General features: G+C 49.7%; 1 protein-coding gene across 4 annotated transcripts in view; it reads left to right on the top strand.

Annotated features, from left to right (window-relative positions):
* Positions 1 to 23,970, top strand: part of TOX2 (TOX high mobility group box family member 2) — a 154,928-nt gene extending 130,958 nt beyond the window's left edge. For 2 of the 4 annotated variants that reach the window (XM_054218434.1, XM_054218436.1), the window contains 4 exons: positions 2,336 to 2,563; positions 12,627 to 12,707; positions 15,161 to 15,562; positions 17,628 to 23,970. In XM_054218434.1, the coding sequence (XP_054074409.1) occupies positions 2,336 to 2,563; positions 12,627 to 12,707; positions 15,161 to 15,562; positions 17,628 to 17,906 (990 nt within the window). In that variant the 3' untranslated portion in view covers positions 17,907 to 23,970. The remainder of the gene's footprint in view (positions 1 to 2,335; positions 2,564 to 12,626; positions 12,708 to 15,160; positions 15,563 to 17,627) is intronic. The other 2 variants (XM_054218435.1, XM_054218437.1) reach the window with 2 other exon arrangements.
* Positions 23,971 to 24,331: the final 361 nt, after the last annotated feature.

The following is a 24,331-nucleotide window of genomic DNA, read 5'->3' on the forward strand; positions in this document are numbered from 1 at the left end:
CTGGCGCAGTGAGGCGCTGGCTCGCCGGGGTTTGCCTTTAGCCATGAACATGGCTTAGGTTGTTCAAGCATCTCCTGCAGCCCAGGGCTGGACTGTTGGCTCATCCTGTGCTGCATCACACCTGGTAAACCCCAGCAAAACCAGGCAAAGTCCTGATCTGCTCGGCTCCCCTCTGGCAGCGTCTGTTTTCCATAAATACCATTTACTCTTTGGTGCTGCCTAAGCAAGACTGACTCTAAAACCATCGTCGTGGCCAGGGTTGGATTGTGCCAGTTGCCGGCTCCTTCACTTGGTCAAGTGAAGCAGCTCCCCCTCTGCAGCACTTAAGTGAATCAAACAGGATTACAGTTAGTTAAAATATCATCTCACTTGCTAATGGGCTGAAGCCCTGTCATGCATTTTTTTTTTTCTCCTAATAAGCTGGCCTTTCACCTCCAGGCCTCCCATTCAAGCCCAATTGGGCAATTTTAAATTAAATGCAATTTTTTTGGTCTCTCTGCTCATTCACTAATGGTCACTGTCTGTTTGACAAATGTCACTGTGCTGATACTGAACTTAATGACCAGTCAAGAGCTGCTGCGCAGAGCACAGGAGCGCTGCTGCCCTTTCCTCCCCGCGCCTGGCCTGAGTGAAGCCTCTTAAATCCCGCCGCTTCCAAGCACGCAATCGTAATCGGCAAATCCATCAGGAGAAAAGGCCTTTTGCTCCCAGCACTCACTGGGAGGCAAGGTTTTCTCAACAGCTTGGTGTTTAGACCTGTGTCAATTGATTTTTTTTAGACCTCTAAGTGACAGATTGGGCAACTTCCTAAGTGATGTAATTAGCCCGTGCTCCTGGTAGAGCAGGGGCTGCCGCAGTCAGGTAGTAGCCGAGCACTCAATGCCAGAGGGCGGTGGGTCTGCAGGAGGAGGTGCTGGGACCCTGTTTGCCCTCCGGGATGCAGAGATCAGCCAGCTGGCAGCAAGCGATTTTATTCTCTGCCGTCTTTAACCTCTGGCGTATTTAGTTTTTCCTCCTCTATAAAATAAGGATAATGGTGCTGCCCTGTAGTGCGAGCTTTCACTGACCGCAGTTAATGCCTTGAGAGCTTTGATGTGTGTCCAAGTGCTTTCCAGGGGTCTTCCCCTTTGCACACCATCACACAGAGGCCTCAGCAGTCCCATGTATTCAACACGCCGCCCAGGGCATCATGGTGGAGGCTCAGCCATAGGCTCTTCTTTCTGTGCTGCCTTCACTGGAAGCACCCCTGTTTCCACCTGGCGGTTTTACTTCCCAGCCTGGTGGCAGTGTCTCGTACTGAGCAGGCAAAAAGTCCAGCTTCTGTTGCCTGTGTCCTGCTCCCCTTAGTTCCACCATCCACAGGCTGGTGGATACAGCCGGACCTTGTCATCCAGCCTCGCCATAAAGAGTGACCGGTGCACGCAAAGCGTTTAATACGGAAGATTAAAATAGTTTAATTCCTCGATATTTTTCCTGGATAGGGGTACATACCTGTTAGCAGGGTGAAGCAAATTTTGGATGGCCCCATTGTGAACAGGTTGCCCAGAGAAGCTGTGGCTGCCCCATCCCTGGAGGGGTTCAAGGCCAGGTTGGACGGGGCTTGGAGCAACCTGGGCTGGTGGGAGGTGTCCTTGCACGGGGCAGGTGGCGTTGAACTAAGTGATCTCTAAGGTCCCTTCCAACCCAAATTCTATGATTCTCTAATGCTGTGATGGTGGTGCTGCTTGGCTAGTGCTCACACCTCTCCTGCCTCAGGAGCAGGGAGGCTGAGCTGCCGGCACACATCGGGGTGAGGACAGGCAGAAGCAGCTTGCCAAGGGGGATTATTGGTCTGGAAATCAGAAACCATGTGGAAGCCAATTTTGGAAAAATTCATAGACTGATAAAGGGATCTGGCTGGGAAGCAAGGCGTTTGGGGAGGTCCCAGAAGAGGATCAAGGAGAGAATGAGCTTGTCATGCCGGGGAAGAGGAGGTGGAAGGGGGTGACCGAGGATGAGTGCCTGGAAAGCCCCAGCTTTGGAGCGGGGACAACCGGAGCAGCAAGGGACGAGCCCAAGCTGTGACCCGGGCTGTGAGGAGGCACCTAAGCCGGGCTCAGGCACGCACCGGCAGTTTGTGCAATGATCCTGGGGGCTCCTGGGAGCCAAAGAGACCCCCAGGGCCGCTGCCCTCCTTGCTGTGCTGGGTGCCCTTCTCTACCCGTGCCCTCTCTCGTCCCCTTTGCTAACAAGCTGTAGCAGGGACTCGTAGGGACTGCTGACTGCTAAGGTTCATCTCTTGGTGATGAGGTGGGTCATCAGACCCAGCTGACTGCTAAGGTTCTTGGTTTTGCAGGTTACTGGAGAGAAAAGACCATCAACAGACCTGGGCAAAAAGCCCAAAAGCCAAAAGAAGAAGAAAAAGAAGGATCCCAATGAGCCACAGAAGCCCGTGTCAGCCTACGCCCTGTTTTTCAGAGACACGCAAGCAGCCATCAAAGGGCAAAACCCCAACGCCACCTTCGGAGACGTATCAAAAATTGTTGCATCAATGTGGGACAGTTTGGGAGAAGAGCAAAAACAAGTGAGTTACTGATGTCTTCTTTTTTTTTCTTCCAACCGTTTAAATACGTTTTTCCATGGTACAGAGCGTCAGAGTCTCCCCAAGCACGTTAGGAGCGTGGCCAGGGGTTTAACCAGGCTGAAGCGTGTGCACAGAGACGGGGGGTATTTTCCAGAGTGGAGCTGAAGTGCCCACTGCCACTCGAAGCGATGCTGGAGTGGTTTGTGTGCCCCGAGCCGGTGCAACGGCGACATGACCTGGTCCTTGGACACCTCCCTGGGGTGCCCTGCAGACAGGTCCTTGCCACCCAGGTGTCCCAAGGCAGGGGGGGTCTGACCCCTGTCACAGGCAGGGCAGGGATGGGGCAGCAGAAGGATGCGCTAAGTTTGCTCTGCCTCTGCCCCTCTTTTAGAAAAATCTCTGTTGTTACATGGGGAAGAGCAAATTTTTCTGGCAACTAATTATTCTTGAGAAGATCATACTTTGCAAACACATCAATGGCCTTTCCCTGACATGGGGTTTTTACAGCCTTAGATGAGAGGTGGGTTTGTATTTGCTTATTTACTTACAAGGCGGGACGGCAACTGGCTAAAAACTATTAACTCTCTACATCATTGGCCTGAAATCTAACGTTAAGGCTTTAAAAGCTTAGAAAGGAGATGTCTGAAGTGGCCTCACAGAGGAAACCTTCCTGCCCCAAAGCTGTCAAGCACTTTCAGTCTGCTTCACACGGAGACTACTGGAGTCCTGCTTCAGCTGGTTTGTTGATGCTGAGTCAGTTACAAAAGCCTGTAATTGCTTGTTGCCTATTGAGAAAACCCCAGGGAACACTTTCCGTAGCAAGTGTCTCTCTTTATCAGGCAGAGCGAGATCTGCCACTGTATGTGATGTGTCTCTGAACCCAAACATGCTTTCACTGACAGCCCCCCCATGAGCGGTGAGCCCTTCTCCTAGAGCCTGGCTGCCAACCTCAGCCTGGCTCTGTCTCTCCTTGGGCGTCCATGGCCAGCATTTGAAGCACCTACTTTTGGGGAGGGAGGAAAAAATGTTATTTAAATGGAAGTCATGCTAGGAAATAGCCTTGCTTTCCACCCTGCACCAAGTCAGGAATACGAGCGAGGCATCTTCTGGGATGAAAGCCCTTTTGCTGATCCATCTGGCGTCTTCCTACTGTGCAAAGTATTGCTTTGATGTTTTCATGATCCTCCCTCTTCTCCTCTTTGGACGGATCACTGGGGGATCATGCAGGAATTTTTCATGTTGAAGAAGGGAGGAATATCCCAGGAAGGTGCAGGGCAGGGGCTGGGTTGGGGCTATTGGAGCTATTGGTGGGAGGTTCAGGAGCACAGAGAAGCTTTTATGTCACCTCTTTCTCCTGCTTTCATCCCTCCCAACGTCTCATGCTGCCTCTCCCTTGCTCCATCTGGTTGCAAATGTCTCTGTAGATCGGGCACTGAGCTCGGCTGCGAATGTGGTTTGTATAATGGAATTGCTGGTGCGACCCTGACTCAGCGCAGTGCAAATGCTCGGCTCTTAATTAACAGCAGGGATTAGACCAGTCCGTTTATCTTCCCTGCTAACTCTCCCTTCTTCTCTTTTATGAGATAGTAGCAGCCTTGCCGTCTCTTTACACACGCTTTCTAAGTGGCTCCATTTCTCCCTCTGTAATTGATTTAATTAAGTCATTTGTTCCTTGTCTGAATGCTTAAATATTAACTTCCTGGCTTTGTCTCCAGCTGTATACTTTTCTCCCATGACAGCTACCTCCCTGCCCGGGACTCCGGCTGGAGGGACGCTATTTATCCTTGGCTCTGGCACCGCGTTGCTGGTTTGTGCAATGGGGCACGTTCACTCTTGAAGTGTTTGGCTGGAAAAGAGTTTATTTGGTCCCCGTTTGCTTTCCCCTGCCAGCATCCCCAGTCAAGTTTGTTTAGATTCATAAGGCAATGCAATGGAAAGGAAAAAAGGAAAAAGGAATTAAAAAAAAAAACCAAACACATTAACAAAATGTCTTTAATACGTGAAAACAAGTGCCTAGGATGTCCTGCAGGACTTGATGCATGCATTCATGGTAAAGGCAAGCAGCCCATGCCAAGCACTCTCTTGGGACATCTCGGGAGGGGACGATGACCGAGCAGGACAGCTTTATGGTGATGCCATCACTGGCCAAAATCCTACTGGGACCTCAGAGTCCAGATTGCCATGTGGCTGCACCGGCCTGTGGTTCAGCTCATCACCAAGCTGAGCATCATGGAAAGGGATGGAAAGGAGGAAAAGGGAAGTATTTCACTTGATGCGCTGCTCCTAGCTCTAGTGACAACAGTGGTTTTGATTATCTTCATATCCTCCCTGCAGAACGCAGTGCAGAAGACAACACAGCGAAAAGCCAACACGACGATGGCAAAGTAGACAAGCAAGAGCCAAATCTGGACGTTCTTGCTCAATTAGGGCCAAGGTTTTAGTTAAAGAAAGCTTCCGCTCTTTCTGGCATGAGAAAGGAGGGTGGATTTGAGGCTGGAGGATGTTGATTTTGGCCCAAGATGTTCAGGGTGGGGCTGGGGCATCTCATCTCCAGAGGACTGATGTGCAGACCCCAACCCCACCATGCTGTTATTAAGCGGTCATTTATACCACTGTTAGTTTCTGCTTCAGATGAAGATTACAAACCTTATTTTCCACTTTCCAACAGGCACAGCATTTCCCCAGCCCTGGGTGTGTTTTGGTCTCTTCCTTGTGGGAGAAGAGCAGGGAGGACAGGCAGGGAGAAACCAGGGAGGGGGTTCGGAGCAAGTTGGCCGATAAACCCGACCTCAGCCTCATTCTCATTTTGGACTTGTGATCCCCCACCACGTGTCAGCAGCCCCTGGCACATGCCCCACTGGGCTTGCAGATCCATCCATCCATCCATCCATCCATCCATCCATCCATCCCTCCCTCCCTCCCTCCCTCCTAGCTCCATCACGCACAGAGGAGTTATGTAGGGTGGGGTGGCCGCCCTACCAGTGGCGAAAGGAGGAGTAAAGCCCAGTGCAGATGGTTCGTAGCCACACTGCCAGTGCCTCAGGCTCAGAGGTGTGGTCCTGTCCCCCACCCAGGCAGGCAGAACCTCAGCCCTGCTCCCCCCACGGCCATTGCGTGGAGCGTTTCTGAGGCAGAACCAAGATGCCGCCCCTTTGCCGGTGAGCTCAGGCCGGCACACGGAGGGTTAATCCTCTGCCATTTGTGCTGCTAATGATTATATGCACTGTAATATCAAAGCTGTAGCTATTTATTTGCCATTGAGCAGGTGCTGCTGCTCCCACAAAGCAAATTTGCTTTCTCCTCCTGATGAAACAAGCAAAATAAAGGTTGCTCACGTCCCATTTCAGATATGGGTTTGTTTTTTTTTTTCCCTGTGCAGGAGCTGAAAGACAAACACCGCGCGGGAACCAGAATGCGCATTATGCAAGAAACCATATAATCTAGGAGCATCTTTGATTTGGCTGCTGCTGTCACAGACATGTATTTCGCAGAGAGGCTTCTCCCCCCCCACCCCGCTTTCTTTCATTCTTACTGGTTTATCATTTGTGCCTTTGTCATTTTGTTCCTTCTTCTTCTTCTCTTCTCAGCCTCTTCACAATGAATCTTCATTTTCCCTCTGACACACTTGTATCTAAATTTCCTTATTTCCTGCCTTTTTTTATTTATATCTGTTGCCTGGTGATTTGATCATGCTGTGGAATACAGGATTAGCAATCTCCGTGTCCTTGGGTACCGCTCAAGGACACCTGTTCGGCAAAGCGCCGTTTTCTTCCCCGTTTTAACCCCTTCCAGTGCGGCCGTGCATGCATAACAGTAATAAATAAGAATACCTTTAAATATCTCCAGCGCTGCATTGGCAGGACGTTGTAATCTTCGTTCTTCAACAGCTGGCGCGGCCCTTTCTAAGAAGCTTACATGGGAGTCTGAAGAACGTGACTCGAGGAAAAAAAAAAAAAAAATATTAATACGTACTCTTTGAACTTTGCAAATAGTTTAGCAGCTGTTCCTGTTGAGATAGCTTAGACTTTGGTGGAGAGTGAAATGCTAATTCAGCCATTTTCATCAAATGGGGTACCTGTCGTCGTAATCCGCCTGCAGCTCCAGGTCCTTGCTCGAGGCTCGCAGAATCCCGTGCCTCAGTGCTATTTTTTTTTTCATTAGCAGATGTAGGCTAGCATTCGCAGCGTTTTCCAGTGAGGTTTAAAAGGGCTGCCTGATTTGACAGAAATTAGAAGAATTTGAGCATTAGAGTGGAGCAAACTCCGCTAATTGACCAGGAAGGATTTTTCCCCGGCACGGACGTGGTGCTCACAGCCTGGTCCCAGCTTGTGCCACTTGGCCGGGCTGCAGCCACCTCTCCTCCTTCCATGGGGCCACCAGCCCTCCCGCGGCAGCCTCTGCTCCAGAGCAGGTGACACCCAGCCCTGGGTGGCATGTCCTCCCTCAGGAGGGATTCATTTGGGTGATAAACCTGGAAACTTTCCAGAGCATAGTAAGAAGTCACCCGTGGGTTTTGCTCTTCTCTGCCATGTTCTCCTAGTTCCCTCTCGGAGCGCCTTCCCGTTGTCCACTGTATTTTGGGGGAAAAGGGCATTGTTTTGGAGTCTGGTGATGATGGAGCGTGGGAACACTTGCCAAGCTGGCAGATGCAGATTTCTCTGGAACCTGCTGCTTTTCGCTAGGAAATCCAGCAACAAATTCAAAGCTTTGGGTCGATGTTTCCCTAGACCCTGGAAACTCAGAGCAGAGGCATCAAGAAGTTCCTGAGCAATCCCCGAGTGAACCTCAGGATAAACCAGGGCTCCCCATCCTAAGTGAGCAGAAGCAAAGTTGGACAAAACCAACATTTCCAGTTGAGTTTGTGAGTCTGGGGACTCACTGGGGACACAAAGGTACCAGAGATGAGTTCTTGCTCCCTGTAGCCCCGCTTCACCAGGACCAGTTTGGTAATGCTGAGTGACTCCGTGGCCAAATGCATAGGTGATGTTCCCATACAAATGCACAGCCTGGAGAATAACACAGCGTTCACACTCCAGGGATAAATTACCCAGCAGAGAAATTACTCGCTCAGCAGAAAACAATAGATCACCCATCTAATCAGATCCATCCGCTCATTGAACCTGATACATCACCAGGCGACAGGACACTGCATATACCTGCAGTGGGACGGAGGCATCTTGGGCCAGCCGTAACGCTGTGTTACAGCCGAGCCATCACAGGGGAGAGATCCCACGGGAACCGCATGCTTCAGGTGCTGCCTGACAGCGTGGCCATCAAACTGCCCAATTCCAGCATTGCACAGAGCTGTCAGCGGTGGAGCCACCACTGGTTGCAGTTCACTGCTGCTGCCCCAAAGCCCTGGCAGTGAGGGGCTGGAAGGGTCCAACCAGTTGTCCTGGCTTGGAAGGAGGTCTCAGCATCTTCTGAGTGTCAAGGAAAGCCGTGTACTGGAGAAGGATGAAAGCACCAATCCCAAGCAAGGTTTCAAGAGAGGGCTGGTGGAGACCAGGATAGCGATAGGGACGGTGCAAAAGGTCAGAACTGCTCTGAAAAGCATCTCCAAGAGCATGACTTCTCTTCTTGGAGAGCAAGATCAGAAGTGTGGAAGATGAATGTTGTGTGCTTTACGTCAGAGTTTAGGGGTTGGATTTGTCGCCCTCCCCAGCTGTTGCATTTGGAGTCTTCTGTGGGTTCTCCTGAGAACACACATGTGCCCTCGCATGGAGTGACAGATGACTTACAGCCAGGTGGCACCATGAAATCAAGGAGAGGAAAGCAGGAGTCTTTCAGGATGCTTTAACCAATGGTAATTGCTACTTGATTATGGGTTTATCCATTCATTCTCCAAAGGACTGCTTCACAACACTGCATCTCCACCAGGGTAAAGGAGGACCTCTCCAGAAATACTTCCCATAGCCAGAGCCTTTTATGTAGGCGTCCTCAGGGATGTCAGATGCACAACAGCTCCCATGCCATAGCCGGGAGAGTCTGGGGGAGCTGGAGTACTGCTTAACCAGCAACCTCGTGATGGGCATCATCACCAGGGCCTCCCATGTCCAAGCCTGTTGACCTCAGGATTTAGCAACCCAGACTTTAGGTATTAGTCCAAAGGAGATGTGCTGAGATTTACACAGTAAACCTAGCTTGGGTTAGTTGGTTTTAATGGAGGGAGGGACAGAATAAGTCTTCCCCAAGGAGGGAGCAGGATGGATACAGAGGAGGGTGCGAGGAGGTGAGGAAGAGCTGGGAAGGAGTAAGGATGGCGTGTCCACGTTTGCTATATGCATTTCCCGTGGCCGTGTGGAGGCTGTATGCGAAGAGAAGGGTGGTGTGGCAGACACCGCCCCACAGGGAAGAAGTACTTTCGAGTCATCTTATGAATAAGCCATAAGTTATGATGATCCCAAGAGATACCTTGCAGGAAAGTGTATAATAGCGACAAGAAAAACCCTCCAGATTTACAAGCAGAATAAAATCCAAATTTATACATTTGGGGGGAAAAAAAAACCCAGTCATGGAATCATAGAAAAGAGGGCAAGGAGAGACTTAAGAGGTCAACCAGACCATACTGCTGCCTGAAGTCCGGATCATCTCTACTTAAGCCATTCTTGATGGATGTGTGCCTAATCTGTTCTTAAACCTTCAGTGGTGGAGATTACACATCTCCCCAGGCAATCTCTTCCCGTGCTTAATTATCCTTGCTGTTAGGAACGCTTTCCTCTTGCTTAGCCAACATTTCCCTTGTTACAATTTAAGCCTATTGCCTTTCTTCCTATCTGCAGTAGAGGCAGAGGTTCATTCATTGCCTCTTTCTTTGCTGCGTCGCATTTGGAGGCTGTGGCTCCGCTTGGTCTTCTCTCCTAGCTAAATAAACGGAGTCCTTGGCTTCCTCCTGGAGACCTTTGCTGCCCTTTTCATCTCTCCTTTCCTGATGGTCTAATCTCTTTTTTGAAGCAAAATGCCCCAAACTCCCTGTAGGATTGCAGCGGAGACCTTTTCACTTGGGATCAGTGGACCCCTTGAATTTTTTGGAGAGTTTGGGTTCTTTTCATCCTTCTCCAGGCTTGGAAAGCAGCATTTCTGTTAAAGCAGGGGGACCAGGCTGCAGAGGTTACCGCTAACAGCTCCGGCTGTCATTCAGTGCCTGCGCGACACGGAGCCGTTCGTGGGCGTCAGCGGGGTTTGGAATAATTGTCTTCTCTAATTAACTGGTTATCAAACAAGAACATTTCATTACGGTACAATTACTAGCTGCTTTGCTGAGACACAGAGGTGTCAGGATTACGATCCCAACATATGCTTCTTACAGCTCTGATTTTTTGTTTTCATAATCACTAACCATTTTTGCTCCCCTCCCCAACCCACCCACTCGCTTAATGACTAATGAATCCTCCCGCTAACGAATAAGGAAAATAAATCAGCGGGCACGGCAGGTTAGAAAGAAAAACATGCAAAATGTTTTGAGGATCCTTAAATCTGATAAATTACTTTGAAATTAAAACCCCTGGGAGAAAATGGGATTTAATTAGAAAGTAGCATGGTTTTGTCAATGTTTAAATTAAAATTTTAAAGGTTATAAATACTGCACTGGAGCTGCCGTTACACAGAGGATTCGTGAGTTTAGTTCGGATCTGCTCTTCTCACACCGGTGCGGCGTTTCCCCAGGGGCAGGCTGCGGTTCCACTGCTCGGTGTCCTCGATGGAGCTCTGCGTGGGTGCAGAAAGCCCCAACGTGTGCGACAGGACTGCAGAAGTCCCGGGAGGAGACCCTTAGGGATGGGATTTTACAATGAGGGTGGTGAGCCCCTGGCCCAGGTTGCCCAGAGAAGCTGTGGCTGCCCCATCCCTGGAGGGGTTCAAGGCCAGGTTGGACGGGGCTTGGAGCAGCCTGGTGTGGTGGGAGGTGTCCCTGCCCAGGGCAGGGGGTGGCACTGGATGGTCTTTAAGGTCCCTTCCGACCCAAACCATTCTATGATGGCTGGACATATCTACTACAGCTTTAGGATGGGGTTAAAAGAAGAAGGTAACACAGGCAGCACTTTTCAAATACGAGTGAGGCACGGCGCTGTCTCAAAAAGACAAGGACAGATGAAGACTGGGGAAAAAAAGGGGGTAGCAGAAAAAAAAAAAGTGATGGAGATGAAGAATTTATTGGGTTATTCATTTATTTGCATTTAGGTTAAGGAAGTCTTATTTACCTGCCCCCTCACTGTCCATAAACTGCAGGTTTTTCTCCAGACGAGTCTTTCTAATAATTGAATTTGTCTCTGCATAGCTGTGCATGCTTTGATTTCCCATTGTCCCAGATTTTAAAAAAAAAAAAAAAAAAAAAAAAAGGCAAAACCGCTCTTGGTATTTTGCTGTTACAGAGGAGAAATACAAATATGTTTTCATTACATCAGCACCCAGCTATGGCCACCGTTACACCGGGAATTCATATTTCATTGCTGTGCAGGCATCAGGGTCCGCATTTAAGGGCATCTGTTGGCAGCGGCGCTGGGGACACCCCGCATTTCTGCTTTCCAGTGAATGCCGTGGGGGTGGCACTGGTGGCACCGCCGTGGGCTACGGGCATCCGCGAGGCGAGGACTGTAGAGGAAGGTGATAGCTTTTATGAGGGGAATCGGTACGGTTTGAAGAAATAGTTGCTTTTTGCAGGCAAACTCTTTTTTACAGGCTGACATTTTGAAATGTAATTTGGTTCCGAACGGAGCAAATATAATACTTCCTGAATGCCATAAAGCCAAAGACAAACTTAGGAAAATGCTCCATTACAGAAAATTACCGTCTGAGACCTCCAGTGTGTCAAGTCAAAACGTTTCATTGCGGGAATCTCTCTGATTTAGCAACGACAATAAGGTTTCCAAACCATTTTTAATAGAACTTATCTGATTTTACTGATTTTAAACTGAAAGCCAAAGAGCCGGATAGTTTCGCTGCTGGAAGGTTATTTTCCCTTCGGAGGTCAGCGTTAGAAAGGAGTCTGGGATGCTGCCATGGCCATGGAAATTTGCGGGGGAAAGGAGCTAAATATTCCCACCAGGCTTCAGCATCTCGATTCTTGAAAGCTGTCATTGTTTTAAAAGCAGAATTAAATTGTATGCAAATCTGTTGTAATTGAAATCAACTTTCGGTGCGCCGCTTGAGGAGGGCTTTGAGTTTCCAGCAGAGGAGAGGACTGATGGGTGTTTTTCTCGGGAGTTTCTGCCTTTTTGCTGAAATTTTTATTCCGTTTTAAAATATTCTTCTTGCTTGCTCGGTTTAATCTGTTTAACCCCGTGGGGACTCACGCTGCTTTAGAGTTATTTTTACATACATGGGGGACCAAACTCTGGGCAGAAGGGGTTCCAGCCCTGTGAAACAATCATGAAACATGTCTCATCGCAGGGAAGAGAAGGAAGAATAAACAATAATTCACTCTTACAAAGCTTTATTATAATTTTTTTTCTTGGGGTAGCAAACTCTCCTGATACTTGCCGTTCCCCTGCAAGCCCCAGCTCCCAGAGCCATAAGATTTGGCAAAAATCTCAGCTTTTATATGCTGAGAAAGGACTTCCCAGGTGTCAGGACTGCAGAGAAGAGCTTGAGAGTGTTGAGCTCTAAAGACTTAATAATGGGAAAGCCAAGAAAATGAATGAGAAGTTTAGAATTTCTGAATGTCTCACCGTTTTTTAAGCTGGTCCTAGCATTTGGGGATTTTGCCTCTTGCCTCGCTCTTCCAAGAGCCTGGATCACACTTTCCCCTGGTGGGGAAGTGATTTCATTGGGTTCCCCCTATAAAATCAGACCATGTCCCTTAGAGCAGACATTCATAAATATCCGCCGAGGCACGCAGACCACCCTGGCTTGCGATGCCTCCAAAAATCCCAGGGCGGTCCAACCCAGGGGCTTTGTTTGCTTGATTTGGGGTAAATTCCTCCTCAGCAGAAAAGAGTTTTCCATGCACACATCCATGCAGGAATGGCCTCAGCAGAGGGGGGGGTCCCATTGAGCAGGGTGCAGCCGAGCCCAGCAGCACCCTATTCTGCGTTATTAATTATTATCTGTTCCTTGGTCTTTTCAGGCATACAAGAGGAAAACAGAAGCCGCCAAGAAGGAGTACCTGAAAGCCCTGGCAGCGTACCGGGCCAGCCTCGTCTCCAAGGTACGGCCCGCGTTGCACGGTCGCTGGAGGTGGTGATGCTGAACTGGTTGCTCCGGGGATGAGAAGTTTTATAAGAAATAGAGTGGAATCGTGCTATCAGACCTGATACCAGCATTAGCCACCTTCCCGAGGAGCTAAAAGAAATGCTCCGCATTCTGCATGCTGCCTTCTGCCCTTAGCGCCCCGAAACGAGACCCTGCTTTGGGTTGTCTTCATCAGCGGGTCTCACAGCAGGGGTGGGGTGTCCCTGCTCAGGGACAAAGGGGTCCCTGCTGCCTGTCCCCATGCCGGTGGCCCTTCCTTGCCCAAGTCTTGGGGTGTGAGTCCAGCAAACGAGGGAGCGCTGGCAAGGGCAGGAGGATGAGGATCACAGCCATGGGTGACACCAGGGGAAAGTGACACCCCATCCCTGGGCTCACCGGCCAGCACTGGGCAGCAGCAGGATGCCAGCAACATGCCTGGATCCTGGTCCAGACACTCGGGCTGTTGAGGCTGCTCAGGACCCCAGGGCAGCAGAGAGCAGGGGTTCCAGGGAGCAAGACCCATAGCTGCAGGTGATGGGCATGTGAGCACATCCTTGCTTAAGGCACTGCTGTCAGGCAAAACCCAAAGAGCCCATTTTGGCGCTTATTAGTGAACTTTCAGGGGATTTCAGATCCGTACAGGAACTCCCGGTGCTGGCAGGCTGCACCTGGGCTGGCGATGATGGACCAAGTGCCTGCCCATCCCAATCCTCCAAACTCGCCCGTCCCAGGAGACCTGATGCCTTGCCCTCCTCCATGCCTTCAGAGAGGGGACACGGGCATTTACTGCCTGTGAATTTGGGGTGGCTCCTGTGGAGCACACAGGCTTGCTGGCTGAGGGGGATGTGCTGCCCTTGGGTTGTAAGTAGGTGTATCAAGTGGTTTTCCCTTCAAAGCTTCTCCTTGGTACCACACCACACCCTCAGCACTTAATCATCAATGCTGCCATGGGAAATAATCTGATGTCCCAAATCAACCATCATCTGCAGGATCCATGTGACTGGTGGTGGGCTGGAAAAGTTCAAAGCTCCGGGACAGACATGAGCACCATTAGCTGCCTCTAACTTGTAAACAGAACCGCAGCAAGGACACAGAAAGTCAATGGAAAGGGCTGTTTGGGGCTTTAAAAGCTCTTCTTGGTCCCTCTGGAAACCTCTGAGGGTTTTGCCTTGGATGTGCCTAGCAGCAGCGTGGGGCAGATAGCACAGAGGGCATGGAGTCACCCCACACCGTGGTTTCATTTTTTCCCAGTTTCTCCACTGACCAGTTCTTCGGAGAAGAGCAACTTTGTTTTGAGTAAAACAGCACAGTGTGATCCTGGCTGGCGGGTGAGAAAGGATCTGGAGTATCATTACAGAGGCCATCGCAGGACAAAAACCTCATTGTCTGAGCCAGAAAATGTCCTGTTGTTCTTCTCTTTTTCCTGCAGAAATGAGGCCACCATTGTCCTGCACATTATAGACCCCACCAGAGCTGCAGGAATGCATGAGATTAGGAAAGCAGAGTTTTTACAGTCCCGTTCCTTCTCTGTTGGAAGCAAAAGTAATTTTGTCACCCACCTCTGTGGACCTAAGGAGTGAGCTGCAGGTGGGAGGTTTGCCTCCGCGCTGTTTAATGCCCCTCCAGTGCTCCAGGCTCTGCCGAAGACACGGTTGAGTTACTGGACCTTAATTTCCCAGATCACAGAATCACAGAATGGCAGGGGTGGGAAGGGACCTCTGGAGATCACCTAGTCCAACCCCCTGCCAGAGCAGGGTCACCCAGAGCAGGTTGGACAGGAACTGAGTTTTGAATGTCTCCAGAGAAGGAGACTCCACCACCTCTCTGGGAAGCTGTTCCAGTGCTATGGGACCCTCAAAGTAAAGAGGTTCCTCCTCATGTTTAGATGGAACTTCCTATGTTCAAGTTTGTGCCCGTTATCCCTTGTCCTGTCGCTGGGCACCACTGAAAAGAGCCTGGCCCCATCCTCCTGACACCCACCCTTTCAGTATTTATCAGCATTGAGAAGATCCCCCCTCAATCTTCTTTTTTCCAGACTAAAAAGACCCAAGTCCCTCAGCCTTTCTTCATAAGAGAGATAGAATCGCCTTGGTTGGAAGGGACCTTTGAGATCATCTAGTCCAGATGTTCCAGTCCTCTGATCATCTTTGTAGCCCTTTGCTGCACCCTCCCCAGAAGTTCCTTGTCCTTCTTGAACTGGGGAGCCCAGAACTGGACACAGCACTCCAGATGTCCACAGATGTGGACACTGTGCCCAGCCTGAGGTCACCCAGCGAGCTGCCGGGCTGGAGGTCCGTGTGCTGGCTGGTGGGGGAGGAGCAGGAGCCACAGGGAATCTGGAAAGCTTGGTTGGATGGACGGACATCTCGGGACACGTAACCATGTTTCCTCCCTTCCTTCCTCATCACCCTCCGTTCTGTTTTCCCACAGAGCTCTGCTGACCAAGGGGAGACGAAAAGTGCGCAGAGCAACCCACCTTCCAAAATGATCCCCCCCAAGCAGCCCATGTACCCAATGCCGCCACAGGCTTCCTCGCCCTACCCCGGCCTGGGCTCGTTCCTATCCCCATCGGACCTGCAGAACTACCGCGGCCACCCCGGCCTCTCCCGGACCCTCACCTCCAAACCCATGCTGCCCAGCATCAGTGCCTCCCCGCCACCCTCCTTCCAGATCAGCCCCCCCCTCCACCAGCAGCTCTCCTTGCACCACCCGCAGAGCTCCCTCCTCAGCCAGCCCCTCAGCATGCAGCAGGTCCCCCAGCAGCCCCTCCTGTCCCCCCCCATGGCACTACAGGTACAGCCCCCCATGAACGCCTCGCCTCCCGGGCAGCAGGTAGGTGCTCAGAGAGGGTTGCCAGCGGTTCCCCTCTTCCCCTTGGTTTCTGCATGGTTTGGGGATATTGGGGGTCCATGTTGTCCCCAAAGGAGTCTTCTCCTGGCTCCATCAGCTTGCAGATCTCATAGCTTGGGGGGGGGGGGGCGGGGAGGCATTTTCAAGGGTGTTGTGCACCCCCACAAATGGGGCAGATTTGTGCAAAGGAGCAATGACAGCTCTTTCAGCGGGGGAAGATGTGGGAACTGGGGACGTCCCTGGTGAAAGCTCCTTGTGCATATGGTCCCCAGCCTTGTCTGGGGGGGTGGTTCGCTGGTGGTCATCTGAAACAATGGCTTGGATAGCCAGTGAGAAACCCCTCCCGTGTCATTGCTGAGAGAAGGGGGGGCGGAAGGGCGTATGGGATAATAGCAGGGATCCAGGGGGGTGCCAGGAGAAGGAGAAAAAGGATGTCACAAACAAAATAGAAAATCAGTACTTTTCCAAAAACGGCCTGGCAATAGGAGAAAATCACGTTTGTGGCAGAGAGCCGAGAGCAAGCAGCGTGTGCTTGCGTGTGTGCCCATACTAACGGCATGGCAGCAAAGCAAAGCCTATAGACCTTGTGCTCTGAATGTGTGAAACCTGCTGAAGGAAACCGTCCTGGGCCATGCCCGGCTCAGCCCGGCAGCCCACGCTCGCAGGGCCAGCCCGCGGGGTCAACCTCTCTGCCCCTTAAACCTGCTATTAGGGAAACGTATCTGGAGGAAAAATTGGCTATAGCCAAAAATCCCATTTCCTATAACTTATAGAGAACTTGCCAGTATACGGAGGAGGAGACGAGTGGTTTCCAGAGCTTCTCCCTCTGGAATATGAACTGGATGGACTATTCACAGTGGAGGACGTACCCTCTGAATTCACAGCTGCTACCATTTATTTGATGACACTTTTAACTGCAGTATTCACCCAGCTGGCTTGAATAATTTGTGTTTCACATGTTTACTAGCTATATATCACAAAATTCTTACAGTACTTTCTTTCCCATAATGTGACCTATTCACTTTGGGGCTAACTTTGAGGAAACAGAAATTGGTAATTTAGGAACAGATACTGCAGTGGAAGAAAACCAAAGGAGAGAAAACCCAAAGGGATGTGGAAGCACAGTTAGACCTGATGATAATAAAAAGGCAGCACGTGTGGGAAGGTCAGATCCTTCATCAGATTTTTAACTTCCAAACTGCTCAGGGTATTGCAAGTAACTTCTCCAGCACGGTGGTCGGGCTTTATTTCTAGAAAAGCAAAAGTGGCTTCTGTAATTCGGTGATAGCCTGCATCCAGAAATGAGCATGGAAGGGGATCCTCGTAATCACTTTAATTGGGGTAGTTGTTGTTGCTGAGGGCAGCATTTTGTGAAGCTTCATTCCACATAAATTTGTGAATAAAAAAGAAAAAGTAAAAAAAAAAAAAAATGCCCCGCGCTGCCCTAGTTTGGATATTTTGGAGAAAATCATGTTCTTGGTCAGGTAACTACCGTGATTCTTGTTTATATACATTGCCTAATGTTGTCTAATTAAGCCAACCCCAAAAAATCAGGAAAGCTAATCAGCTTTCAAATAAAACAGTTCCCCAGCATCCTCGTTAAATTGCTGGCAGTGACAGCCGATGGGGAGAGCGTTCCGTGTGTGGATGTTCCTTACCTTGTTAGTGTACATTATGACGGGCTGACGCGTTCCTGCAAAGGGGGCTGCACCTGAAGCGGCAAAAAAACTGGTTTTGATTGCCAGACTGCTGCTGCTGCAAAGGCTTCTGCAAGCCGTTTACCACCCCCGAGGAGGGAGGGCTTGAAAAACAAGAGGGGATGAAGAGGGCTGTAAAGCAGATGTTGCTGCATTGACACCTGCCTGCAACAACTCGCCTTCTGCAAGGTCCCACCGCGGTGGTGTCGGGTCCCGGGCTTGGCCCAGTGCTGTCCCTGGGGCTCCCCCCCCCCGCTCTGCACTGTAAACGCGTTTATGCAATATTAGTATTAGATCTGCTGTCTCTCCTGCTGTGTACACCCCCGTAACCCTTCCTTTCCGCCCTGCAGGACTTCTCCCATATTTCATCTGAGTTTCCAAACAGTGTTGGACCCCGTTCGCCTGGTGCATCAAACCCTCCGGGAAGCACCGAGTGGGACAACGACTACCCCAGCAGAGAGTGTGGGATTAACCACTGCAGGCCAGTAAACAAAAGAGCACGTTGCTATTGTACTTTCTGTTTTCTGAACTGTGACAGTGTGCAACAGCTGAGAATCTGCCCTAAAACAACCAGCAAGCTGGTAGGCTCGTTATGGTCGAGGAAGTTCAAGGTTTCCCCTTCTCTGTAGGCTCCCTGAAGTGATGCTATGGAAGCAGGTAGCATAAAATTCACAGATAAATTCTTCATTGGGCATGAAGAGGTTTCCTTTTTTTGCGTTTCCATCCCATTAGCAACGGAGGAGTTGGACACTGAACTAGAGCCGGCCAGGCAAGCCAGAGTCCCGGGAGGTTTGAAGGTGGCCACGTCCCTAAGCAATGCCCGTCTCTTCCTAAAGTGATCGTTCATATCGCTGAGGCCACGATCTCCCATGGCCGTCCCTAGCACCGGGTCCCTGATCGGTCCTGGGGTTTCACCACGGCAGTGTACAAAGCCGCATCCTCCCGAGAGCCACGTGACGCTCCGGTCCCCGGCACCTCGCAGGAAAAGGCCACAGACACCTCCACAGATCTTCCCCCTCAGGCCCTACGAGCTCTGCCATGAGCGTGCCGGCATGGAGGTCCCTTCAATGCCTGAATTCCCCAATAAATAAAAGCACCGGGATGGTCTCAAAGCTGGGGAACAGGGAGGGTGTGAAAGCCGTTTCCAACCTCTGCCTAGTCCACGGCTCTCGGCTCAGCAAGAACAGTTTGGAGACGGCTATTGTGCTCCGTAAAACAGGCACGCCGTTTGCTGGGGGAGCAGGTAGGGAAGGAGGCTCGGTAGCTTCTGCGTATTGTTTGATTTGCTTGAAGTACTGGAACATTGTGCTTTCACTGGAGATAATAGCAAGCTCCCAGCCTTTTCAGAGCACGGCTCCCGCCTGTGCCAGCAGCGCACTTACAATTGCTGGGCTGGGCACAGACTGTGCAGACATTTATTTCTTTCAGGGAAATAAATAACTCGCTGAGCCATTGGAATATCGCCGCTGTCTGCCTGCCTGAGGGGGCTCAGCTACGTGGATTGGTCTGGGCTCTGCCGGCGACCTTCGCGTGGTCCTTCCTGAAGGCTCTCAGACAACCCGAAAAAAGGGACCCGTTTGGGACTTGATGATAAAAGTCACTTGAGATGCTGTGGGCGAAATTCTAAGGATGCTCGGAGGGTTGCGTTACATGGATCCCGATTTCCAGAGGTGCTGAGCAGCAGCAGGTCCCCCCTAGAAAGCAGCATCACTACTTTAGGGGATCAGCTGGGAAAACACTTGGTTCCCTTCTCAAATCCCGCTGCCTGGGCCCCATGCAGGGAACTCAGGGCACTCTAGAAACGGGTGAAACGCTCCCCTAGTAGTCAGGATTGACTTTTGTGTTGCTAAAACAAGCTCTGTGACATCTGGCTGGAGTGCCGCATTGTAAGCAGAGGGACCATGCAATTCATGATCAAAGCTCATGCATTTCATGCCTTTGTCACAGCAGAAATATCGAATTTCATGGGTTTAGCGCAGCTTCCCGGGGAAAAAAAAAAAAAATCATTCTAAAACCAGACAGATTATGCAGAGACTTCCAGATAATTATTAGAGTAGATTATAGCAACGAACTCGGATGGATATAGATCAGTTCTGCAGTGAGTGCTTAGCGCACTGAAAAATGTCGCAGTCTCTGTTGAGGAAGGAGCCCGTCTCCCGTGAGTAGAGACACACGAGCTGCTGGCAGCCCAGCTCCCAAAGCCGGCTTGTTCTCATTTTCTTGTAAAGCCTGGAGTGCCATCAGTGCCATCACCCCCTGCTCCTGGTGTTTGCTGCCTGTGTCCATGCTCTGCATCGCTTGTAGCATCCACACACATTTGTAGGACCGTGGCCCCGGTGAGCCTCAAGGGTAGACTCCTGTCGAGAAACGAGATGATCTGGTTCTCATCAGCTTCCTCGCCGTACTGCTTTCTTTGCACTAATTTGCAAGCAACGTTCCAAGTTATCCTTGGGCTCCTGGGCGGCACCGTGCCCGGTGCTGGGGTGAGGGCGCAGGGTGAGCTGCGTGCCCCAACGGCCCCCGCGGTCATCAGGGCTTAGGCAAAGCAATGAGAAAGGGAAGGCAGATCTTGTTGGGTTCAATTCATCAGTGCAGTTTTAGGTACCATCGGGAAGCCTCTGGATCGTGTAATCGTCCATTTCGACCTCAAAACTGCGTTCGGCTTAATTGCAATTAAAGCAGCACTCTTCATTGGGAGTGAGGAGGAGCAAAACCAGCAACTGGCTGGCAAGAGAAAGGATTCTTTTCTGGTGTGATCTGGCTCAGCTGCAGAGTCCCAGATTCCTGAAAGAGGGGGTCGTACCATCCTCCCCAGCACACAGGCGGTCCTGCCTCGCCCCCCGGGGTAGGATTTTTATTTCATGTCTGACCTTGATACTTCTTTAGCTTCCGTGTGTTGGCACTGGGTTAGCTGGGGTAAAACCTCCCAATCCTACATTTTCTTTTGTGTTTGTTAGCCAGACAACTTCTGAAAAACTAACGATGTTGCCTTTCTCTCTGTCCTTCTCCATCTAATAAGGGAACTGCTCTAGGGTTTTTTTTTTATTTTCCCAGCCTATCAGTGCTCGTTAAAATGCCATTAAATGACACTTCTTCCCTTATGCCCCTCAAATTCTAGGATCCTGCGAGCAGACACTCCTTAATTCATAAATCAGCCATGTTAGAGTGAGAGCTTTAAAGGTTTCCTAGCTCATCCTCTCCCCGTTCTTAATGATTTTGTGCTTACTGACTTCCATCCAATTTTCCGAGCTCTTTCTGGGCTTAAGCCCAAGCTGTCCTAGATTGCTAGCAAAGACACGGGTAGCGTTTCTCAGTTCCTGCTTTGTATATGACTATCACTTCCCACAAGCAACTGCAGCGTACAATTATTGCTTTTTGCCATCATACCACAAACTGCTTGCACAGTCCCCTGTCTCCCTCACCTGACAGCCTTATTCTCGCGCTTGCTCTTTCCCAGGCACCCACGCCGTACCTGTGGCTTTGCAGTGACTTTCTCCATACCGGTCTCTTTCCATACCAAAGCCGTCTTCAGGGTTGCGTTTATACCTGTCCCCTGGCATTTAGGTGTTGCGGCGATAACGCTGAACGGGATTCATCTTTCTGTGCCCTTCCTCTCATTTGCAAGGCCTTTTTGGGTACCATCATTTAGCAACTGTTCTCCCCTCTTCCCACCGTCCTTTGGGCTAAAAGAAGAAATGCGCTCAGTTACGCTTGGTCCAAACGCACAAAACCGTGTACAGCCGCTTCATCCCGACACTTATAACCTCGCTAATTCCTGCTAACGACAAAGTGACCCTCTCCGAATGGGGGGATTTTCCAAATCGGAAACTAAATGAGCAAGCGCTGTAAAAAGGCAAGGATAAACCATCACCAAATGCACTTAGTTTGGATTCAATTATTTATGGTAATACTTCGTAATGAACTGGGAAATGTTCTGTAGCATATTTTGTAAAATTAATGAAGTTTTAGGGCTGGAATACCTCACTGCCGCTCAGTGGCATTAAATCTTTGCTGAGTGCAGCAGGGAAGACTCTGCATTTTAAATGCAGATTATAAAATGTGGAGATTAACATAGTGCGGACTCTTCTGCGCTCTACCAGAAGACAGCTCTATCAACAACAGCATTACCTTGCTGCCTGCTGTTTCCCTTTTATTCCACTCAAGCACAGCCACGTCGGAATCTCCCGAAGCTTTGTAATGTTCCTCACCACCTTTTAAGGCCAAAATGTCTTTATGCAGCCAATGATGCTTCCATCAGGTCTGTGTAGGTGATGAAACCCATTGAAACGCCTGGATTTCTGAGCAAAACCCACACAGGACGTCAGCCAGGGGAAAGGGACTTCAGCCACTCCTCTCTCTACTACGTCCTGAAAACAAAAAGGATCTGAGCTCCCTCGTAAGAGACTGTTGATGGCAAATTAAATGTGTTAGCCAGCCCACACGGGGGGTTGAAGCCCCAGATACTACAGGCAGGGTCAGGAGTGGTGATGCCTCTCTGCACACCTTGCTGCAGAGCCGTCCGCATGTGGGCAGTGGGGGTATAAGCTGTCTTCCCTCCCCAGGACACACCTGGATCTCTTGAAATCAAAGGCGTTGCTTCAATAACGTGATTAATTCAAGGTGTGGTGGGCCAGGGATGCGCAGAGCGCACAGCCTGGCTGCCATCCCACCAACCCTCCTCCCCAGCCTCCTGCAAGGAAGGTAGCACCGCAGTCTTCGTTGGGTTCCTTGTACCTCCTGCAGTCTTCATCAGACCCATGGGAACAACCGGCCAATCCTGCTGTCTCAAAGCATTTTTCCCTTCATTTCCTGATTATTAATTTTTCTAGTTGTACTTCTTTTGGGAGAGGAGGGGAGCGGCATCAAGCAGGTGGTGTCTCCTGCTCCCGTGCTCTTCAGCCATCAAACTTATGTAAATCCTCCTGGACACCCACAAGTGTCTTCAGGAATAAGCCCCTCAGTCATATTTTTGAGATCCCCTACTCCTTTTGCAGTGTCAGAATGACACATTTTGTCCAAAAGCAAGTGTACATTTCCTAAATCTCCATGGCTTAGCCTAAGTGCAGTGTGTGATGAAGAAGCGGGCCAGTGGCCAAGGGGCTGATTCCAGTCACAGCACAATGGTGGAGCTGGTACCAGCATCATGCTGGCGTGCTCTGCAGGGAAATCCAGAGCTGGCCCTCCCCTGCAGCCCCAGCAAGAGCAAAAATTAAGCCACAGGAAGGAACTCATGTCTTAGCCCTTGCTGTTGAAATTCAGGAAGAACTAAAATTGCACCAGGCTCTGACTCTTCAGTGCCGTCTGCTCGGTTCATCCCTGCACACCTCGCCCTTGGTGCAGACCACTTTGTGTTCTGCATCATGGAGTGCCGTAAAAAAAACATGGCACGGCTGAAAACGGGTGTGCAAATGGTAATTTCAGCTCCCCGCTCCCCCAGGCGACTCCCCGGCTGTTTCCCTGCCCGTCTCACCTTCCGCCTCTCCTTTCTCTTACAGCATGCTGCCAAGGGACAAGGCACTCTACCTCACCTAAAACTCAACATCTCGTTTTGAGGAGGCTCAGACAAAGGACACTGGAGAGGGTCTATCTTACAGACTACCCGGAGAGGCACCGAGCAAGTCGTACGGACGAGACAGCTACCACTGCACCTCGTCGCTGGCTTCGTTTCCAGGCTCTAAGAGCAGTTTTCTTTTACTATTTTTGAACTCTAAAGTCTACTTTCCCTGGAAGCCCGAAACCTCATAAATCATGGAGAACAAAAAGTTAAAAAAAAAAAAAATTTTAAAAAAATGATTAAAAAAAAAAAAATAAAATAAAGAAACACAAAACCGACAAAAAAAAAAAAAAAGAAATAAACTAAGGACACCATTTTTCTGCTTGCCATCAGCTTAGCTACAGACTATTTTCCTAGTGAACTGCTTTTAGACGCAGCATAGGCCCAGGTCTGGTGTCCTACAGCATTAGGCCAGCTCAGTAGGAGGATGCACTCTTTTGACTTGCTAACAGCACTAAACTTTGTGCAAGAAAATGTGAAGTTTGTGTGAATATTGTACATGCAAAGGCCTTGGATGTCTGGCGAAAAAAAAATACAAAAAATTAAGTAAAAACTATTGGTGGGTAGGTGGGGGGGGGAGAGAGAGAGAGCGAGAGAGAGAGAGAGCAGAAGGCAAAAATACGAGAGGAAAAACGCGAAAAAGATCATGAAAATATAATTTGTTGGATAGTTGTAAGTAGTTTACTAAGTGTTTTAGAGCTGTGCTAAAGACATCTTTAAGATTTTTTTGTGAAAAAAATTAGTAGTTTACTTTATAGTAAAAGCATTTTATATTAATTGTAGCACATTTTTTAGTTATACATAGAAGGAAGATGTGTATAAAAAAAAAAACAACAAAAAAAGCCTGCCAAACTTGTTTCTATTATTTGTACAGCAAGAAATGGACAATTTATATCCATGTTGTATGGCATTATTATATTTTTTCTGCCATATGTCCATCTATTTAAAAATTGCTGACAATGATTTTTGTCTATTTATGAAAAATTAGAGAGCATAATTACCGTTTCTCATAAGGTGCATTTTTGGGTTTTTTTTTATTTTTTATTTTGTTTGACGGTACTGCTTTCGCAGCACCTGGCACATTCGGTTCACAATGCTTATCTTACCTTTCTTTATAATAAAACATATGAAAAGTAGAACTGAACCAGTCTCTCCTTATTCATAGAATCACAGAATGGTTTGGGTTGGAAGGGACCTTAAGATCCTCCAGTTCCACCCCCCTGCCCCGGGCAGGGACACCTCCCACCAGACCAGGTTGCTCCAAGCCCCGTCCAACCTGGCCTTGAACCCCTCCAGGGATGGGGCAGCCACAGCTTCTCTGGGCAACCTGGGCCAGGGGCTCACCACCCTCACAGCAAAGAATTTCTTCCTGATATCTCATCCTAAATCTCCCCTCTTTCAGTGTAAAACCGTTCCCCCTCATCCCATTGCTCTATTACCTGATCCAGAGTCCCTCCCCATCTCTCCTGGAGCCCCTTTAGGGACTAGAAGGGGCTCTAA

The sequence above is a fragment of the Rissa tridactyla genome, chromosome 12, assembly GCF_028500815.1.
Source record: "Rissa tridactyla isolate bRisTri1 chromosome 12, bRisTri1.patW.cur.20221130, whole genome shotgun sequence".
In the NCBI taxonomy this organism is placed as follows: domain Eukaryota; kingdom Metazoa; phylum Chordata; class Aves; order Charadriiformes; family Laridae; genus Rissa; species Rissa tridactyla.